At 35.9% G+C, this 19646-nt stretch overlaps 1 protein-coding gene and 1 pseudogene across 5 annotated transcripts; both read left to right on the top strand.

Moving 5' to 3' along the window:
- Window positions 1-7184: 7184 nt before the first annotated feature.
- LOC142617950 (UPF0481 protein At3g47200-like) lies at window positions 7185-10208 on the top strand (annotated as a pseudogene).
- Window positions 10209-11726: 1518 nt separating this feature from the next.
- Window positions 11727-16132, top strand: LOC142617781 (UPF0481 protein At3g47200-like). 5 transcript variants are annotated; one of them, XM_075790746.1, is made up of 4 exons: window positions 11727-11918; window positions 13057-13152; window positions 13678-13739; window positions 14681-16132. In XM_075790746.1, the coding sequence occupies exon 4, from the start codon at window positions 14708-14710 to the stop codon at window positions 16052-16054; it is 1347 nt and encodes a 448-aa protein (XP_075646861.1). In that variant the 5' UTR covers window positions 11727-11918; window positions 13057-13152; window positions 13678-13739; window positions 14681-14707; the 3' UTR covers window positions 16055-16132. The 5 variants fall into 5 exon arrangements, with proteins under 5 accessions (XP_075646861.1, XP_075646860.1, XP_075646859.1 ...); XM_075790745.1 differs by lacking the exon at window positions 13057-13152; XM_075790744.1 differs by lacking the exon at window positions 13678-13739.
- The last annotated feature ends 3514 nt before the right edge of the window (window positions 16133-19646 follow it).

Here is a 19646-nt window from a genome sequence, read left to right as displayed (position 1 = left end):
CGAAAAGACCACTTAGAAGCTTCACCCTTGCTCTTGCTATAAGAGCCATGATGAGACTTGGAAATGGCAAGACTATCCTCGAATTCCTCTTGGTGATGCATTTGGTGAATAGGTAATAGATGTGATCGTATATGTCGATCTCCTGGTGAAGAGATCAAGCAGAAAAATAGCTCTTAGTCAGGACAAGGTGGTCAAGTTCTTTATCGGGTAGAGGTTGTGAAGCAATATGTAGGCCAATGTCCTCATCTCCAGGATGAAAGGAATTGTGTTCAGTGCCTTCTTTTTGAGATCACCACCAAGGAGTTCCGCAATTGGTACAAGAGAGTCCAATCTATCATTATATTGGATATAAGATTGTTGAGTCGATGAACAAACTTCCAATATCTCTTGGATAGATTCCCTCGTGACAGAAAATCTCTCCCCCTCACCCAACAATTTATGTGTTCCCCTTCCACAATAGCATTAGCAAAGAATTCCCTTATGATCTCGGCATACACATTCCCACTTGGGTTCATCAACTTTGTCCATGTCCTTTCTTTGAACACTTTCTGAATGAAAGTGTTTTCAAGGGTTTCCATTGCTATAACCCTTTCCATGATGATCGGGGCCCCATTGTAGAAGTCGTTATAGGCCAAGTTTGCCTCAATGCTTCAGAAATTTTCAGAATCAGTGTGTGGACACTTCAATGACTTCTTTGAGGCTGATTGCTTAATAGGAGACATTTGCAAAAACATTCACAAACACAAAGAGACAAGTACAAACACAAACTTGATTAGTACCGAGGTAGTCCATAAATCAACCACAAATTCCAAAAAAACATAAACGATATCACAAGAACATGTTATAAGTGCTAAATATTTAACAAAACTTATCTAGCATGAGTGATATGCAAAACATGTTAAGTGAACAAGTGTGTGCATCAACTGTGTATGTGGTGTGCATATGTGATGCATGATTAAGTCATGACAAAGCACATTTGGGTCAAAGTGTGTAAAACACACAACCAATGATCACAACATGTTAAACATGCATAATCATGGTAATTCCCAAAGTTTGGTACTCATCAAAGTCCAAAACAACATCAAAATGTCATTTGGGCATTTTATCAAACACCTAGTATGCACAAACACAACTAACATGTAAATAATGCATGAACATGTGGAAACCTTGCCTAAATACATGTTAAACTGCCACATGGGGCCAACACAAACACAATCAAAGCAAATGGGATAGAGCCCAATCAAGAAATTCAAAAGGTTTGCTCAAAAATCAAAAGATTTGCTTAAAAACAAAAAAATTCCCTACCCTTTCAAAAATGAACCCAACCCATGAAAACCTAGAATCTAAGGCTTGAACTAAGGAATTAAAGATTAAAGAATGATGAAACATACCTTAGTGAAGACTTAGAGGAGATTGAACTTTAGTTTTTATTGGGTTTTTGAGAGAAAAGTAGTTTGGGGTTGAGAGAGGCTCGAGGGAGACAAAAAGTGTGTTTTGAAAACTGTCATACTCAGCTCTTTAAAAACTAAAAACACACGTTTTTCATGGGTAAGCTTCTCACAAAGTTACTTGTGAAAATGCCACTAAAGCATTGAAACTGTTTCGTGGGTAAGATTTTCTCGCGAGACAGTCACGAAAGTTTCTGTCTGAATTTTGGTGTTTTCAATTTTTGCCATCTCCATTTTCGCGAGAAGAGCTAACTTGAGAAACTTCTAGCGAAAATACCTCGGAATGAGTTTTTGTTATAAAAGCATGAAATAAGCAATATGAACAAAAACACTAAACACAAAAGCATAAAAACACTTTAAAAAACATATAAAATACTCAAAAATCTTTTTGGGTTTGATTGACGAGTAATTAAGTATACACATCACATTTGAACATGAACCATCACACAAATGAAATAAGCATTCATTGAACAATAGACTTGTGTGTTGTGTGTATGGATCAAGTATGAACTACTCTATAGTTTAATATGAAGCTTCAATGATCAATTCAATCAAGTCATACACGACTAGTACTAAGTCAAGTGGTCTATCTCACTTGTAGAAATGAACATATATGACCCCTCACCAATGTGATTACACTTGATTGAAAGCTTTTTGATTTGCTTCCATTTTACAAACTTGTGATCAAACAACTCAAAGTTTTGAGAATCAATGCCATAAACATTTTGAATGAACTTTGACAATTTAGCCTCTGACTTTTGGTACCATACATTTTAGTACAAATCGGTTTCCCTTTTTCTTAGTCAAATACTAGTATGTGCGATGGCTTTTTCAGCTCAAAATTTTCTTTTCAAGATTGACATTTGTAGAACTCTGGAAAAAGAAAACAATGTGAGGAGATATATAGACACAAGTCTACGCATGTATCAAGATCAAGCAAGTCTATTGACCAATCATCCATGACAAGTTTGAAAATATATTTAAAACAATCAAACATAGATTTCTAGATGTTGCTCACAATTAGAACATGTGCATACATAACAAGCTAAGCTTATAAATGCACTACGCCATTAGTACGAAGGTACAAGGCCCAACTTTCATGAGATATACACAACACAAGCGATCAAATTTTTTGGAGATTTTTCAATTTTTATGAGTTTTTGAATTTTTCAACACACTCAAAAACAGAACATGAAAAGTAAGATCAACAAAAACAACAAGTACAAAAACAACTTGAAAAAGAAACATGCTAAAATGAAAAAAATAAGCAAACCACCAAACAAAGTCACAACATATCGAAAAAATTGATGCATGGACATGGTCTAATGCTTATGCATGTGTACCTTTCTTCACCCACATGACACTTGCATTTGGGGTGATATCCTTAGAGGATTAGGTACTTGAGCTGTGATTCTTAAACCTTTGGGTGAAGTATGCCAAATAAGAAGTGATGGTGTCTATCATCTTCATTACATCACCAATACCGGGATCGACTTCTCATTCTTTTGTTTTCTTGGCATTCCAATTCCCCTTTCCTTGTCCTCTTAGCCTTTGAGAATCTGTCTTCTTCAATGCGTGAAGTTTATAGCAATTAGGTCTTGTGTGTCCTCAGATTCCATAATAGTGGCAAAAGTGTTGAACTTGAGAACCTCTTTGAGACTACGGAAGAGACTTCCCTTTAGCCTTGGGTTTGGCCACAAATTGATTTTGAGATTTTGTCAAAACCTTTTGAGCAGTTCCATTTGGCTTCTTCTCAACCTTCACATTCTCAACACTTGGAGTCACTACCATTGGTTCCATGGCTTTAACGAACCTCATCTCCTTAGACACATTGGTGCTTGAACTACATTCTTTGGTGTGTCCTAAGCAACTTTTGTTAGAAAAAGGCTTTTGATGTGCAAGCACCTCGTCAAGTTTCTTGAAGGCAACATGTTCCGCTTTGGAATTAGCTTGAATCACTTCAAGCTCAAGAAACTTGATCTTGGAATAGGCTTCGATTAGTTCTTCATTCAGCGCCTCAACTTCACACTTCGTTTCTTTGTACCTCATGAGTATGCTCTTGTAGTCTTGTTCAGTTTTCTTCATTTTTCTAATGGCTACCTTAGCCACTCTAGCATACTCTTCGGTCTTCTCAAGAAGAGAATTATAGGATTCTTCCAATCCTTTTGCTCCTTCATCTTCATCATTGGATTCTTCCCTAATCCCTATAGACTCTGAAAGCTTGGATTTATATTAAAAACACGAGAGCTGTTTAGACCCCAAATTAATAAATTACGGCTCGGATGATTTTACTCTAACTTAACCTAAGTACGGAATACAGTAAATGTGAACGAACAAACAATACAACTACTCTAAGCCATATTCAACAAAATACAGCAGTAAAAAGAAAGCTAAAAGAGTAGGGAAGAGAGATGCAAACACAAGATAACACTCCGATGTATTATCAAAAAGGAAACCGAATAACTCGGTGAAAAACCTCTCTGCCTTTGGCTATTCCGTGACAAAATACTTTATAATAGACTCTAGACTTAAATATAAGTTTGGGAATAATGACAAAACTCACTCACACCTAAATCTAGAAGCTTTGAAGTACTTGGAACATATATACCTGTAACTTGAAACACTTACACAAAACGCATTAAACCCTCAAGGTAAATTAAGTGGTAAAAGGACAAGTATAATGTAACAAATAAAATAGATCAAGTAAATATGATGTGAAACATATGAGCAACTTGATCATACACCAAAACAGTTATATATAAATGACTATAATGATCACATGATGTGAAACATATGAGCAACTTGATCATACACCAAAATAGTCCTATATAAATGACTATAATGATCACATAGTGAAGCAAATGATCATCTGAACATGAAACCAATAAAGCACAATAGCATAAGAATGTATACACATCCAACACACAACCAATGCAAAACACAAAAGGAATTGCATCAAGGATACAAGATCCAACAAGGGCACAAGTGTGTTCCAACACGTAAACACGACGCAATGAGAGCAATAAAGCATAGATACTAAAAGTAACTCAAAGCACCATAAAGCAGCGAGAAAACAAGCATAAAGTAAAACAAAGCAAAACAAGGTTTTCTCAAAAAAGTTGTCTTCTCCCCCCTAGTATATGCATCTTGCCTATGACTTTCTCCTCCTACGAATGTACATGAGGTAGAATTTCTCCCCCTAAAAATGTGCATATGAATCATACAGAAATGATGACACACATCGGTATACTCTTCGGTATAGACTTAACTCCAGTGTGCTCACTGAGCTCTTCCACTAGAAGGCTCAAATCTTCCAAAGAATCCATGTCTGCAATAGCCATAAATGCGAAATAGTTTCCTTCTCCATCACAATTTTTTCCCGAATCTAAATTGGAGCCGTCTGAGTCACTAAGGGTAGTTGCGAAAACTTTACCCTTTGCTTTCAAATATGTGGGGCGTTCTTTCTTCACATGCCCATGCCCTTTGCACTCAAAGCACTTGACCGCTTGAGATGGAGAAGAATCTTTGGAATCCTTCTTCTTGAAGTCTTTCTTATCCTTCTTGAAATTTGAGAATTTTCCCTTCTCAAAAGACTTCCCATCCCTCTTGAACTTTAAGAACTTACGAAAGTTTTTAGCAAGGTACACCACTTCCTTTTCAACCTCATTCTCATCCGAGGAGTCTTGAGCTTCCAATATCTCATTGATTGTCTTGAGAGCAAGAGATTTTCTCCTCCTTTGTGATGGTAGAGATAGTTCATAGGTTTGAAGAGAACCGATGAATTTTTGAATTTTAATCTCATCAAGGTCCTGGCTCTCTTCAATGAAGTAACCTTTGAACAGAAGCTCTCCAGTAATGACTGTAGAATCTTCCTCACAATCTTGGAGTCCTCCGTCTTTTCTCCCAAATTGAATTTGCCAATCACCACTACATTTAGCTTTCCATAAAATGAGTCAAACGACTCATCTTCAATTCCTCGAAACGAGTGATGAGCATTTGCAACTTGGTGTCCTTCACCTTTTTGGTGCCTTCATAAGTCGTCTTCAATATTTGCCACATCTCCTTGGGAATTGTAACATGAGAGATCCTATGAAAATTTTTAGGTAAGACACCACAAAAAATAGCATTTAAAGCCTTGCTATTAGCATTTTTCGCCGCAAGGACTACCTTATCCCAAGTAAATTTGGCGACCTCCGGCCTAGTCCATCCAATCTCAACAACGTCCCAAACACTATCATCAATGGAATATAAAAATGCATGCACACCCACTTTCCAAAAGGTGTAATTTCTCTCATCAAAGTAGGGAGGTGCATTGAGGGATTGAGATCGATCCATCTAAAATGGGGTCTAGGATCACACTTAGGTAATAAAACCACAACAAATGCACCCGCTTTGATACCAATTGAAAGCTCGAATATGTGTGAAAACACAAGAGTTTATTTAGACCTCCAATTAAAAGTTACAACTCGGTTGTTTTTATTCTAACTTAAACTAAGTGCGGAATAAGAGTAAATGTGAGCGAACAAATAATAAAACTACTCTAAGCCATATTCATCAAATATCCACACTAAAATGAAAGATAAAAGATTAGGGAAGAAGGATACAAACACAAGATAACACTGAGACGTGTTATCCAAGAGGAAACCGAAGAACTAGGCGAAAAATCTCTTTGCCACCCTCTAAGTGGTAAATTGATCCACTAGAGAATAAATTGGAGTACACGAATAACAAAGGACCCTCCAAGCATAGTCTACCCCATTTACTTGAGCCCTCCAAGCTCTTGCTACCAACTGACTTGACGAAGCCTTATCTTCTCTAGCTTTTCTGGATCACATAATTCAGCCCAATTGCATCCGCCAATGATTGACTTCTTTTAATGCTTCCCAGCAACACCAAGACCTCACTTTACACTTAGATTGGGTGTGTTAAGTGTTTGGGCTATCAACCTTTCAAAGATTTGGATATGGAGAGATAGGAGTAGAGAAAAACCACAAGGAAATGTGTAGAGGATTGTGGGTAAAAAAACCTCTAAATCTCAAGGGTAATTTCTAGGGTTTTCTCTCTAAAAAGCACTTTATAAAATATATGGGTAATGAGGGTATATTTAGTGTGGGTGAAGACTTGGTGGAGCACAAATGATAAAATAGCAAAACCGAATGTTTCGCGAATATTTCGTGGGAAGGCCTTACCCGAGCGTATTTCGCGGGAAGGCCTTACTCGCGAATTACTTGTGAAAACTCAAGCTGTCATGACTCTTCACATTCCAGTCATGTGCTCTGCACGTGGCTTACTTCGCGGGATAGCTTTTCGTGAATCTTCTTGCGAAATCCACCACTTGATCTTCAATTAGAGCTTTGAGTCTTCACACTCTCTCTCACACACAACCCTTACAGTAAAATCCCACATAAAATACAAGGAAAAATGATTGAAGAGAATTACAATAAAATTTGGCAAGGAATTAAAGTCAACACAAAATAGTTGTAGATAACAACTTTACAGTAACGATAATAACTACCCCAGAAAAAAAAAATGTATGAGAAAAATGATATTTATCAATTTTGTTGCATATAGGATGTAGCCCGATATTTCATCCTTAATGGTGGCAATTGACCACGAGTTTGATCTCATTTGTAACTGCGTGTAAATGATCAATAGATGTTTTTAATTGAAATTACCTTTGTAATTAAAGATTCTATCCTGGTGCTTATGATTGTTATTTGCCTGACACTAGGAAGAGTAAACTTGATTATTATTGGAAATGGGTTGCAAAGAGTTAGCCATTGACATACCACTAGTCATGGAGCCAGTCCAGTGGCCTGAGTGCTGCATCTACCGGGTCCCCAAGAAGCTTCGTGAGATAAATAAAGATGCCTACACTCCAAAGCTAATTTCAATAGGCCCTTTTCACCATGGGGAATGTGAACTACATGCCATGGAAATGCTGAAACTAAGATATCTCAGGGAATTTTGTTATTGAACTGGGACATGCTACAAGGATATTGCAGGCGTCATTGAAACAAATGAATTAAAGATTTTTCGCAGTTATGAAGATTTTGTGAAAATGGTTGTATTGGATTCAATCTTTATCGTTGAGCACTTCTTGAGGTCTGCTGCAAGTGATGGGCTCTTTAATAGGACCCCTACGTGTGGAGGATGAAAGCTATGCAAGTGAAGAAGATGGATGCTACAATTCTAGAGGAGATGAAAAGGATTGCATATTAAGGTTGCGTTTGTTTCGGCTGAAAATGGATTTCTGAAAATATTTTATACCCTGCCGGGTGTTTGGTTGTGCATGTAAAATTTAGTCAAACGGAAAACGATTGCATTGATTCTAAAATTCAGCCCTCAGACCCGTAAATTCATTTTAGGTTTCATTTTACCTTCAAACCATTTTTGTAATTTTTCACTCCTCACACACTCTTCTCCCACACTCCTCACACGGTTTGAAATGGGTTTCCAAGCTCACCTCAGCTCCACCCCAAGCACCAACGAGAGAGAGACAGAGCTCCACCCCACACTTCGACACCAGTCCGAGGTCCACCCCTCACTCTGACAAGCAGAACAGCAGTGTTCCCCTCTGCGCCAGTGAGAAGAGAGGAGAACACTTATAATGGAGCACAGAGAGAGAGCAAGAGCCACTAGAAAATAGATCGGACCACCGTAAATCCATGAACTAGTGGACGACCCACCCCTGAGCCAATCGGACTACCATGAGCAACCCACCCCTGAGCTGATATGTCCACTGTATGAGCAACCCACTCCTAGATTGAACCACCCAGTGAGTGACCCACTCTTGGATCAAGCCGCCACCTTTAGATCGACCCACCGTGTCCATGTTGCCATATCGTCGCCACCACCAAGTCACCCACAAACCGATCTCTTTCTTTGTCACTCTCTCTCTCTCTCTCTTGTGATTTTGATTTTTTTTTGTTTTCGTTTTTGTTTCTTTTATTGTTTATATATTTTGATTCTTTGTAATAAATATTTGTTTGGATGCTAAGAAAATGTGAGAAACATGATAAAAATGGGTTTTCTAGAGCATTTTCAGGAACACAACCAAACACTAGAAAATATTTTTCAAAGCATTTTTTGGAATGCAACCAAACACCTGAAAATGTTTTCATTTTTGAAAAATATTTTCACCTGGAAATATTTTACACTCAAAAAACATTTTACGTTGAGCAAATGCAACCTAAGTAAGCCATTGTTGAGGAATCATATACAGCAAGACTTGTTATTACTTGAAAATCAGCTTCCATTTTTTATTCTCGATGAGTTACGCACACAATTTTCCAAGTCTGAACAAAACAAATGTATTTCCTTTCTAAAGCTTGCCCGCAATTACTTTTTCTCATCTTTTGAGAAAAAAACAAACATTGATAAGAAGAATGTAAAACATTTTACGGATTTGAGGAGATATTTCTACTATCCCTTGGGAGTTTAACAGCACTGGACAACTTATTGAAACTCTTCATAATGCAAAAAAACTGGACGAGGCAGGAGTGATTTTCAAAAAGGCTGATGGGAGAAGGTTACTTGATATACAATTCAAGAAGAGTAACCTTACGGAAATATTTCCTTGCTTCAATTGCACATGGCTCTTGCGTTGCTTACCGTTCTTGAAACGCTTTCCGTGCTTGGTGAATTCTCAAACTTTCTTAGAAGTCCCACGCTTGGAGGTGCATGACGAACCTGAAGGCATTTTCAGAAATCTCATGGCCTTCGAGCAGTGCCATTATCCATTTGAAGCTTACATATGCAATTATATGGTGCTATTGGATTTTCTTATCAACACTAGAGAAGATGTGGAGTTGCTTGTCGACAAAGGGATTATTGTTAACAAGTTAGGTAGCAATAAAGCAGTTGCCATTATGGTTAACAAACTTGGGCTTGAAATAGAGCAAAAGAGATCCTGTTACCTATGAAGCACGGGTGCGGGTGCGGGTGCGGGTGCGGGTACGGGTGCAGGACTCGGCAATTTTTGAAAAAAGTGGGTGCGGGTGCGGCGGGACTCGGCAATTAAAAAATTATTAAAAATATTTTTATTTATATTTTCTATATATTTTTACTATTAAAATATTCTTAAAAAACATATTACTAATTTACTATGCCTTGATTCACAAAACAAAGAAAGAAAAAAGCAAGAAACACAAAACACAACACAAAACCAAAAAGAAAACACAAAAGAAGCAACAAATATTCAAAATAAAATTAAGGAAGGATAGATTTAGGGTTTTTGGGTCTCATTTAGAGCTGATTTCGGAGGTTGCAGCATGATTAGAGGCCTGTTTCGGCCTGTTTCGGCCGTTTCGGTCGCCGGCCGATACGGACCGATACGGCCGAAACAGCCCGATTCTGGCCGAATCGGCGCGAATCTGCTTGAATCGGCGCCGCGTCGGCGCGATTCAAGCCGCGTCGGCGCGAGTCGGCGGGAAAAAAAAGATGCCACGTGGCCGACTCGGCCGGACGCCGCACCGACGCGCGAGCAGCGGCGTCCCTCGCGCGTCGGCGAGTCCCGCCGCGTCGGACGCGGGTGCGGCACCTCCGGTGCCGCGTCCGTGCATCCCAGCCTGTTACCAAGAACTCGCTCAACAGCTTAATGGGTACTATGCCAACGATTGCAATCGTAATATGCGATCCTTGAGAACAATATATTTTGGTGATATTTGGAGAGGCACTGCAACTTTTATAGGGACAATAGTCCTGCTTGTAACTATCTTGAATTTCCTTAGGCCTTTTTTCTTCAAGATAAATATTTAATTATTTTTATTGTGATATTTTCAATTAGTTGTAAGTTTGCATGGCATTGCTTGTAGTTGGTTTCGAAATTGCCAATATGTTAAGTTTTTGTTTTTTGTTGGAGTCTCACACCATTTTTTGTTTCCCTCGTGCCCTTCTCCCATTATTATAACTATTGGATTAAAAAACAAATTGTTGTCACAATAAATTTTGCATCAACTTGTATACCTGATTACGTTTGTTGATTTTTTTAGATAAATAAAAATAGTAGAGGAAGGGGAGGTGGAGTAAGTACCTAATTACTTCAATAATTCTAACTTGGTACACCTATGGTACATATTCACTCACAAAAGAGCCTGTCATGTTGCAGGCATGTGAAACTAAATGCGTATTTCATGTGTGCATGCATCTCTTAGGATTTGTTTAGTTGGGATAATTTTAGGGGGTGGGAAAATTGGAGAGAAAATGACAGAGTTTAGCTATAAAATTGGTTATAGCCTAAGGTTATAACCTTACTTAATATCTTTTTATTGGAGATGAATTTTGAAAATTCAACTGTTGGATTACATCTTTTTCTTATATCCTTCATACTTGCAAAATTTTTAAAAAATTAAAGATTAATAGCTATGTCATCAACCAATTGTTTAAATTGTTATTTTTTATAGTTTAAAATTATACATAAAATATAAACTTACTTTTGTTTTAGCTTTTGTCTTTTATTTTTTCTTCTATTTTTGTCCTTTTCTGTTGCTTCTCATTTAGGGTTTTTTATTTTTATTTTTATTTGTTTTCATCTATTTTGGTTTTTTTCCTCCTCATTTGCAGGTTTTTACACTTTTTTTTTTCTTTTGTTAATGAAATGCTTATCCACACATAATTTTCTAATAAAAATATTTCATTACTTTTTTTTAATTTAATAGTGGTATGCAAATAAATTTTCGCAAACTACGTTTTCATCATCTCATTTTTTTTCAATAAAAAAAAAAAAAACAAAAAAAAGAATTTACTCCTCAACCTTTCATTCCAGAAGCCAAACATCATGAGTAAAAATTAAGATATTTTCTATCACTCACTGTTTTTTAATCACCAGACTTTTTAACACCAAACCAACCGCATCCATAATGCAACGTGTATATTTCTCTTATAGGTCACACCCGGGTCCAGCTTCTAGCTACCATTCAGTGTGATTAAGATGTAAGTGAATGAGGTCATGTGATGTTTACTACAAAAAAAATCAGGTCATGTGTGTGTGGATCATATTTCTCGTCACAAAGACTAAAAACAAGTCAAGATAACGTTAATCATTTATGGGCTGTACGTGGCCCGCTATCTTGACTGTTTGCTTTCACAGGCCAGCTTGTGAAGTTGAATAGTAACAACCTTAATAATTGTTGCCCTGAGTTAAAAAAGACAATAGCAATGGTGCTTGTCAGTTGTGACCAATAATGCACAAATTAATGACAAGTAAATGCGACAGTTGTATGTTTGTCAGAAAAGACGTCATGGTTATGACGTAGAGAAAATAAGGGTTGGGGGGTTCACTCAATAAATAGGAGGGCAAGAAGGTTTTGAGAATTGCTATGAAGTGTACAGAAGTAGAAGATTGTTTCTTAGATGAGTGAGTTTAAGCCATGAGTGAGAAGTGAGAGACTCAAATAGTCTTACCCTTGCTTCGTTGGACATGATCTCTATCATATTGTGCTAGCTTTTTCTTTCAACTACAATTTGCAGGTTCTTTTCTCCATCCTTTCTGTTCAAATAGAATTTGCATGGTTCTTTAGTACATCGTTTCACTTTAATTTTGTTCGCAAAAAACTGATAATCTAGTTTTTTTTTTTCAATTTAGTAATTTAATTGATTTCATATTTAAAAATTTTAATTAAAAAATATACATTTTAAGGTTGATTAATTATATTTTATAGTTTATACTTTCTAATGTGGTTTTTTCACTCAATTAATTAACTTCCTCTAACATGTATTAGGAGACCCTAATCTCAAATAAAATAAAATAAAAAGTTTTAGGAGATGCATTTTTTTTTTCTCGTTGGAATGTAGATTAGTTCAGTCACTTCAATATAATATATGAGCATGACACCCTAGAATATAAGAAGGAAAAATACTAGATAAGAATTATATAGAAACTCCAAATATCAACTTAAGTTAATAAAAACCAAAAAGATTTTTGAATTATGAAGAAAATTTGTCCAAACCACCCCATCCCTCCCCCCCCCCCCCCCCCACTCTGGCAGGCAGTCAGTTGCTTAGCTACTGTCTCTACTTTGTCGACTATCTCTCCCCTCGCCTCCCCACCCACCACCCACCTCATCTATTAAGGTATTTGATTTAAACTGGATTTGTCATAATATTGATGTCTCTTTTTACGGCTGCTTTCTATAGAAGTCATGCTTCAGAAACTATTTTCATGAGCATTATTAAGAATACAACCTAACACTAGAAAATAAGAAGTTTTTTAGAATATGTTTTCAATTGAAAATATTTTTGAATGGAAAATATTTTATGTCGAAATAAGTACAAACTTTTTTTTTCCATCATGCGAGGGCGAGTAGTATATAGCCATGACAAAATAAGTCAAAATTTGTTGACTTGACCTATAAAATACCTAACCTTAAATTTGAGTTAAAAACATATATTTAATATTATAGACATGACTTATTAAACTATTTACATGTTAATTATAGACACGAAAATCTTGAGTTTATGGTGTATTAAGTATTGTTTCTGCCTTATGTGGTAAGGATTTCTTGAAAATCTTCAGTTGTCCCCTCCCTCTCCCCCATATTTTAAATGATTTTCGTTCCTAATTCTCCTGCAACTTGATCTTTTGATTATGACATATTGAGCTTCAAAGATGCGTCTCCACACATAGGATGCATCGGGTTTCTATTACACCACCATAAAGGAGAATAATGCAAAGTACCTAGCCTTCAGAGCTTGGTGTAGTAAGGTATATGTGTTTTATAGAATTCACCTACCCCAAAAGCTTAAGAGCCTGTTTAGTATATGTGTTCAAACAATATATTTAGTAGGATTTTTTTAGGAGTGTTTGCGAATGGGTGCGCAAATATCAAACAACATTAGTATTGTGGTAAATAATTAGAAAACCATGGGACCCACCGAAGTGACAAGACAACATAATTTTCTTTCTTTCTTTCTCTCTCTAGCATGACTTTTCTTTTTTCTTTCTCTCTTGCACTTTGTTATTCTTCTTTCTTCCTCTTCTTCTTCTTCTTCTTCCTTTTTTTTTTTTTTTTTTTTTTTTTTGCCTCTTTCTCCCTTGCATGCTCTCTGCTTCTTCTTTGTTTTTTTTTCCCCCTCTTTCTCTCTTGCATGCTGTCTTCTTCTTCCTTGTTGTTTTTTTTTTTTTTTATATAAATTTTTATATATCTTTTTTTATTACCTCTCTTACACAGTACTGTCTTCTTTCATTGCTGCTGTGTTGTGGGTTGTGTTAATTTGATATGTGGTATAGTTGTGTTAAATTTGGAAGAGCAAAGCGGGAGATGGGATGAGCAAGGAGGGTCTGCGTTGTTGGTGAGAATAAATAAATATTTATTTTACTGTTCATTTTAGAAAATACACGCTTTAAAAAAAAACACATATACATACCAAACACACAATTAATTATTTTAGAAAATACCCGCTTTTAAAAAAAAAAAAAAAACACATACACATACCAAACACACAATTATGTTTTTTCATATTTTAAAATATGTAGTATGAAATATGGTACCAAACACATTATTTTATTATAAGTATTATAAACAGATGTTTTCAAAACACTTTTTAAATTAAAGTTTTCACATTATTTTGAATAACAATACTTGAAAACTATTACCAAACGGACCCTAACTTATTGCGAAAATCAATTATTTAATATGGTATAAAAAAAAGAGGTTCTAAGTTCAAATTATGTCTCATCCACTCTACTTCCCATTTAAAATTTCACACAAAAGAAAATACTTAAGATTTATGTAGTTTGGCTTTGAGCCTATGTCCATGGGCAACAATGCCAACAACAAGAAGAAAGTTTGCTAAAAGATTTGGAGAATACAAATTAGTGTATAGACACTACCAAAGCCAAACCCGAACACCAAAAATTACTCTCATAAATACAGAATATATGTACTCACATACATAATATAACTGCCTAATTAATGATTTATATTTCAATCTTAGCCCCTGTGGATGATGATAATGTGATAACCACAAAAGAAGATAAGTATATGGGATTGGGGTTGGGCTAGAACTTAGAGCTAGTGTCATAATGCTATATTATCTCACATATCTAGTATGCATCCTTACCGGGAATAATTGTGAATTCCATAGTTATGTATGATCCACACATTGTAAGTGTGAGGATGCATTTGTCCATTGCATGAGATATCTTTAGATCAAAATGAAAGATATTGCAAATGGTATCTTGTGATAAGTTTTAGGTTTAGTGCTAATAATTGTTGTTTTCCTGTCACTAGGAAAAAGGAACCTGTCGTTTGAAAAAGATGGCAATGTCAACCATTTCTTCTGAGTCTTCCTATGAAAAAGAACTTGAATGCAAAGAAATCATCATTCAGAATCCCCAGTGGCGCCCCGAGTGTTGCATCTACAAAGTCCCCAAGAGACTTCGTGAGGTAAAGAAGGAAGCCTACACTCCAAGGCTAATTTCAGTAGGCCCTCTTCATCGCAACATAGATGCATCAAATGAAATGGACATGCTTAAACAAAAATATTTCCAGGAATTCTTTCATCGGACATGGAAAGACCGAATGGAATTTGAAAACATTGTTAACAAAAATGAAGAAAATATCCGCCATTGTTATGCAGCAGACATCTTTCTGCCCGGAAAGGAAGATTTTGTGAAAATGATTCTATTGGATTCTATCTTTATCATTGAGCTCTTCTTGAGGACTGCTACAAGGCAAGAATATGAAAAGGATGATTATATATTAAGTAAACCATGGCTAGACGAAGGCATAAAGCATGACTTGATATTACTTGAGAATCAGCTTCCATTTTTCATTCTTGACGAGTTACATCATCACATTGGAAGGTCTACAAGCATTCATAAGTCCTTTATTAACCTTGCCTGTAATTACTTTTTTCCGGGTGACCAGAAAAAACCCATTGAGAAGGAAGTAAAACATTTTACTGATTTGCAGAGATATTTCTACTTACCCCGGAACCTGGAAACTGGAAACAGTATTGAACATCTACATAGTGCAACAAAGTTGGACACAGCGGGATTGAAATTCCAGGTATGTAAGGAGAATCAAGCAGATAAAGTTTTACTTGACATTCAAGTAGAGAAGCCAAATCTCTCAGAAATTTTTCCAAGATTCAATTGCTCGTGGCTCTTGCATTGCTTACCATGCTTAAAATGCTTTTGGTGCTTGGACTGTCTGCAAACTAGACTGGTGGTTCCACGCTTTGTGATAAATCACGGAACAGAAGACCTTTTCCGGAACCTCATGGCCCTCGAGCAGTGTCATTATCCATTTGAAGCTTACATTTGCAATTATATTGTGCTATTGGATTTTCTTATAAACACTAGAGAAGATGCGGAGTTGCTTGTTGAGAAAAAGATTATTGCTCACTCGTTAGGCAGCTATAAAGCAGTTGCCCAAATGGTTAACAAACTTGGCCAAGAAATTGTGGAAAAAAATTCCTGCTACCATAATGTTGCTAAAGATCTTAATGAGCACTATGGCAGCCGGTGGAATAAAAATATTGCATCCTTAAGGACTGTATATTTCCGTGATGTTTGGAGAGGCACAGCAACTTTTGTTGGAATTGTAGTCTTGTTTGTAACTATTGGGAATTTCCTTAGGCCTTTTGTCTTTCACAAATAAGTTTCCTTAGGCCTTTTGTCTTTCACAAATTAGCTTGTGATATGCTTTCCTTCCTAACAAGTTTTACTTTGGACTTCACATTTTTGGATGTTTCAAACTTTGTTTCAGCACCCATTCATAGTCTGCATTTGGGCTAATAAAGTGTCAATTTGTTTGTTTGTTTAGACCCTTTAAAACAGATTGTTAATTTAATATACTAGCCAAGTGTTTACTTAGGTTAATTATGAAATCTAAGTTAAATAGTAATAGATCATATCATGCAGTGCAAAAAAATAGATAAGACAACGAAATGGTTACTTACGAAATCTAATGAAACCAACTATTTCAAAGTATAAACTTGGAGAGGATTTAACCTAACTATTTTTAAGATAAACAAATCCACTAAGATAGAATGGAAGATTACAGTAGATTTAAATCCTAAATCTGAAGGTACTTCTTGTAGAACTTACTAACACGATCACATGTAGCTCTAACTCCATGGACTCTTTTATTTTGAATTTGCTGAACACAAACTCTCACATTTGTAACTTTGAGAACCCAATCAAAGGTTTAGCAACACAAACTCTCTAATTTGAGACTCCAAGACCTCCCTTGAATGTTTAAATCATCAGTTATATATGATCTTGTTGCAGCAACTTCAGATCTACTAGTTCTAAAGATGAATAGATAGAATTTTGGTAATGACTTTGAAAGGAAAAGGCATAGTATATTTTAGATCTCATAAGAGCACCTCCAAAATCTTCTTAAAACATGTCTTAGGGTTTCCTTTAAATACTATGTGAAATAGATCTGAAACCCTAATCAACTACTACGCCAATGGGTTGTTAGGCCGAAATTAAAATTCTGTAGAACCCTTCTCTTGATCGGTTGAGGTTTGTTCTCGATCGGTCGAACCTAGCGTGTTTCAAATTTTTGAACCTGCAATTTCCTTTTTCATATATATTGACTTGTAGCACCTTGAGCATTGTCTAATCTGTAAAGTTGTGATTTCCAACTAACTTATGTTGGCTTTAATTCCGTATCAAATTTGATTTTAATTTCTTCAATCATTTTTCTTATATGTATGTGGGTTTATTTGTAAGTGATAAGTGTGAGAGATCGGTGAAAAATCAATGTTCAAGAGGTGAATCAGTGGAAATCGCGACTAGCTCGCGAGAAGCAACTCGCGAAAAAGGCCACGTATGAAGCACATGACTGGAAGCTAAAGAGTCATGCCAGACTATCAAGTTTGCGAGTGTTTCGCGAGAATGTCCATCCCGCGAAGTACCAGCGAAACTTTTTGTTTGGCAAAAAGTTAAGTTGCTTTACCAAATTCTTTACCCACACTATAAATACCCTCATTACCCATGAACTGTATGGAGTGCTTTTCAGAGAGAAAACCCCAGCAAATACACTTGAGAGTTAGGGATTGTTATACCCACAATCATCTACACATTTGCTTGTAGTTGCCTCAACTCCTACCTCTCCATCTCTAGATCCTTGAGAGCTTGTTAGCACAAACACTTACCACACCCATTTTGAGTGTCAATTGAGATTTTGGTACTGTTGGGAAGCATTGGAAGGAGCCATTTGTTGGTGGATACAATCGGGTTGAATTGCGGGATCTAGAAAGCTAAAGAAAACAAGACTTCGAGAAGTCCATTAGTAGCATGAGCTTGAAGGGCTCAAGTACATGGGGTAGTCTAGGCTTGAAGAGTTTGTTGTTATTCGTGTACTCCAAATTTATTCTCTAGTGGATCGATTTCAACCTGAAGGGTGGCGGAAAGGTTTTTCGCCGAGTTCTTCGGTTTCCTCTTTGATAATATGCCTTGGTGTTATCTTGTGTTTGCATCTTTCTTCCCTACTCTTTAAGCTTTCATTTTATTATTAATGATAGATGAATATGGCTTAAGATAGTGTTATCGGTTCATTGCACTTATTTACTTTTGTTCCACATTTTGTTTAAGTTAGAGTAAAAACAATCTAGCCGTACTTTTTATTAGGAGTCTGAATAAGCTCTTGTGTTTTTGCACAAATTCAAACTTTTATAATCAAACCTACAAACTTAGGAATCTATATTTAGACAAGTTTGGATTCATAATTTGCCAATTATTCTAAACTTTTAGAACCTAACACGATCTATAAAAGAGTTATATCCTCCAACAATACCATGACACACACCCTAACTCTGTTCCCTAATGAAGAGTTTCATCCCCCATTTCACTTCAGTGCCATATTGTACAACGTTATTGGCAAACTTATATGCTCCAACACATTCAAAAATTGCTACTTCATGTAAGGTTTGGGCATAAACAAAGCCCAAGAAATTAATAGACCCAACGGGACACCTATGGGTTTGGAATTTCATGCCCAAAATTTCTCTTCTTATTATTTATTAGAAGGCTTTAGACCCAATATTTGACTCCATGTAGAGTGAACTAAAAGAGGCGCTAAATGACCAATCTAGCTAGATGATCCGTACTAAGCTTGGGTAAATAACTCTTACTAAACTCGGGCTAAAGTAGGGTCGCCACAATGTGTTTTGAGGCCTAATGGACAGCATTAAAGGGCATTTTTTTATTTTTTATTTAAATATAAATAAAGTAATGTTTATTTAAATTTTTTATATATATATTTTATTTAAATATAGTTTTCTTACCTTTTGTAATAAAAAATTACTAATAAAGTTTTCATATTTAAATTATGCTAATATTTCCATTTCAATTGATGTTATTGCTAATTAACTTTAATTATTTTTATAACATAATCAATCTTAAATAGGATTTTATTAAATAAAAAAAAACTTATTTTTATAGACGCAATTGTAAATGTATTGTTAATAACATATATATTTTTTTAATGTACTAAGAGAGTCATTTTTTTAATATACCTTGAGTCTTTGCCGTCTAGCTCGTTTGTCCCTTTGGCTCATACAGAGATAAGTGTAAGGAGGTCGTCTAATCAACATGTTATCACCTTTTGATCCTTCAACAAAGTTTGAGCATGCCCTAGAATGCCTTGAGAAGGTCTGTACTTTTGTAGACACTATTGAGCAAATTAAACTTGAACCCATATATAGGTATGTAATTTAAGAAAGCACAACAATTGAAATGGGTAATGCTATAACCATATGTCTTTAACTAGGGGTGCCTATAGGTCAAGCTGAGTCAGGTTTATGCTCAACCCAATCACTTTAAGTGGGAAAGAATGAAACCCATCGTTAAATTGGAAGGAGTAGTGGTTCTAATAGCTTGGGTCTTAGTGGGTGTGTCATGCCCCAAACCCCAAAGGGTCCAAAGCATGAGAAAGACGTCTTAAAGTACCTGTAGATTTTTTCCCTTTTGACAATCCAATCCACAAAAATCATATCAAGTACCAACATCAAGAATTATCATAATAATTCTATTGAGTATAGTCTTAAAGTAAGTCAAAGCTCTAAGCAATAATAACAAGGACCATTGGTCACAAAAGAATAGATGTCTGAATAAATAATTACATATCATCAGCTTGTTCCATTAGTGGGAATAAAGTCACAACCACTATAATATACAAAAGAATGAGTCAAGCCTATTCTAAGATGTACATTATCTAATGTCTCCATTACAAAAGTTTA

Source organism: Castanea sativa, chromosome 11 (assembly GCF_040712315.1).
Source record: "Castanea sativa cultivar Marrone di Chiusa Pesio chromosome 11, ASM4071231v1".
Taxonomy (NCBI): Eukaryota; Viridiplantae; Streptophyta; class Magnoliopsida; order Fagales; family Fagaceae; genus Castanea; species Castanea sativa.
The sequence above is the reverse complement of the archived record's forward strand: the minus strand, read 5'-3'. Positions and strand labels throughout refer to the sequence as shown.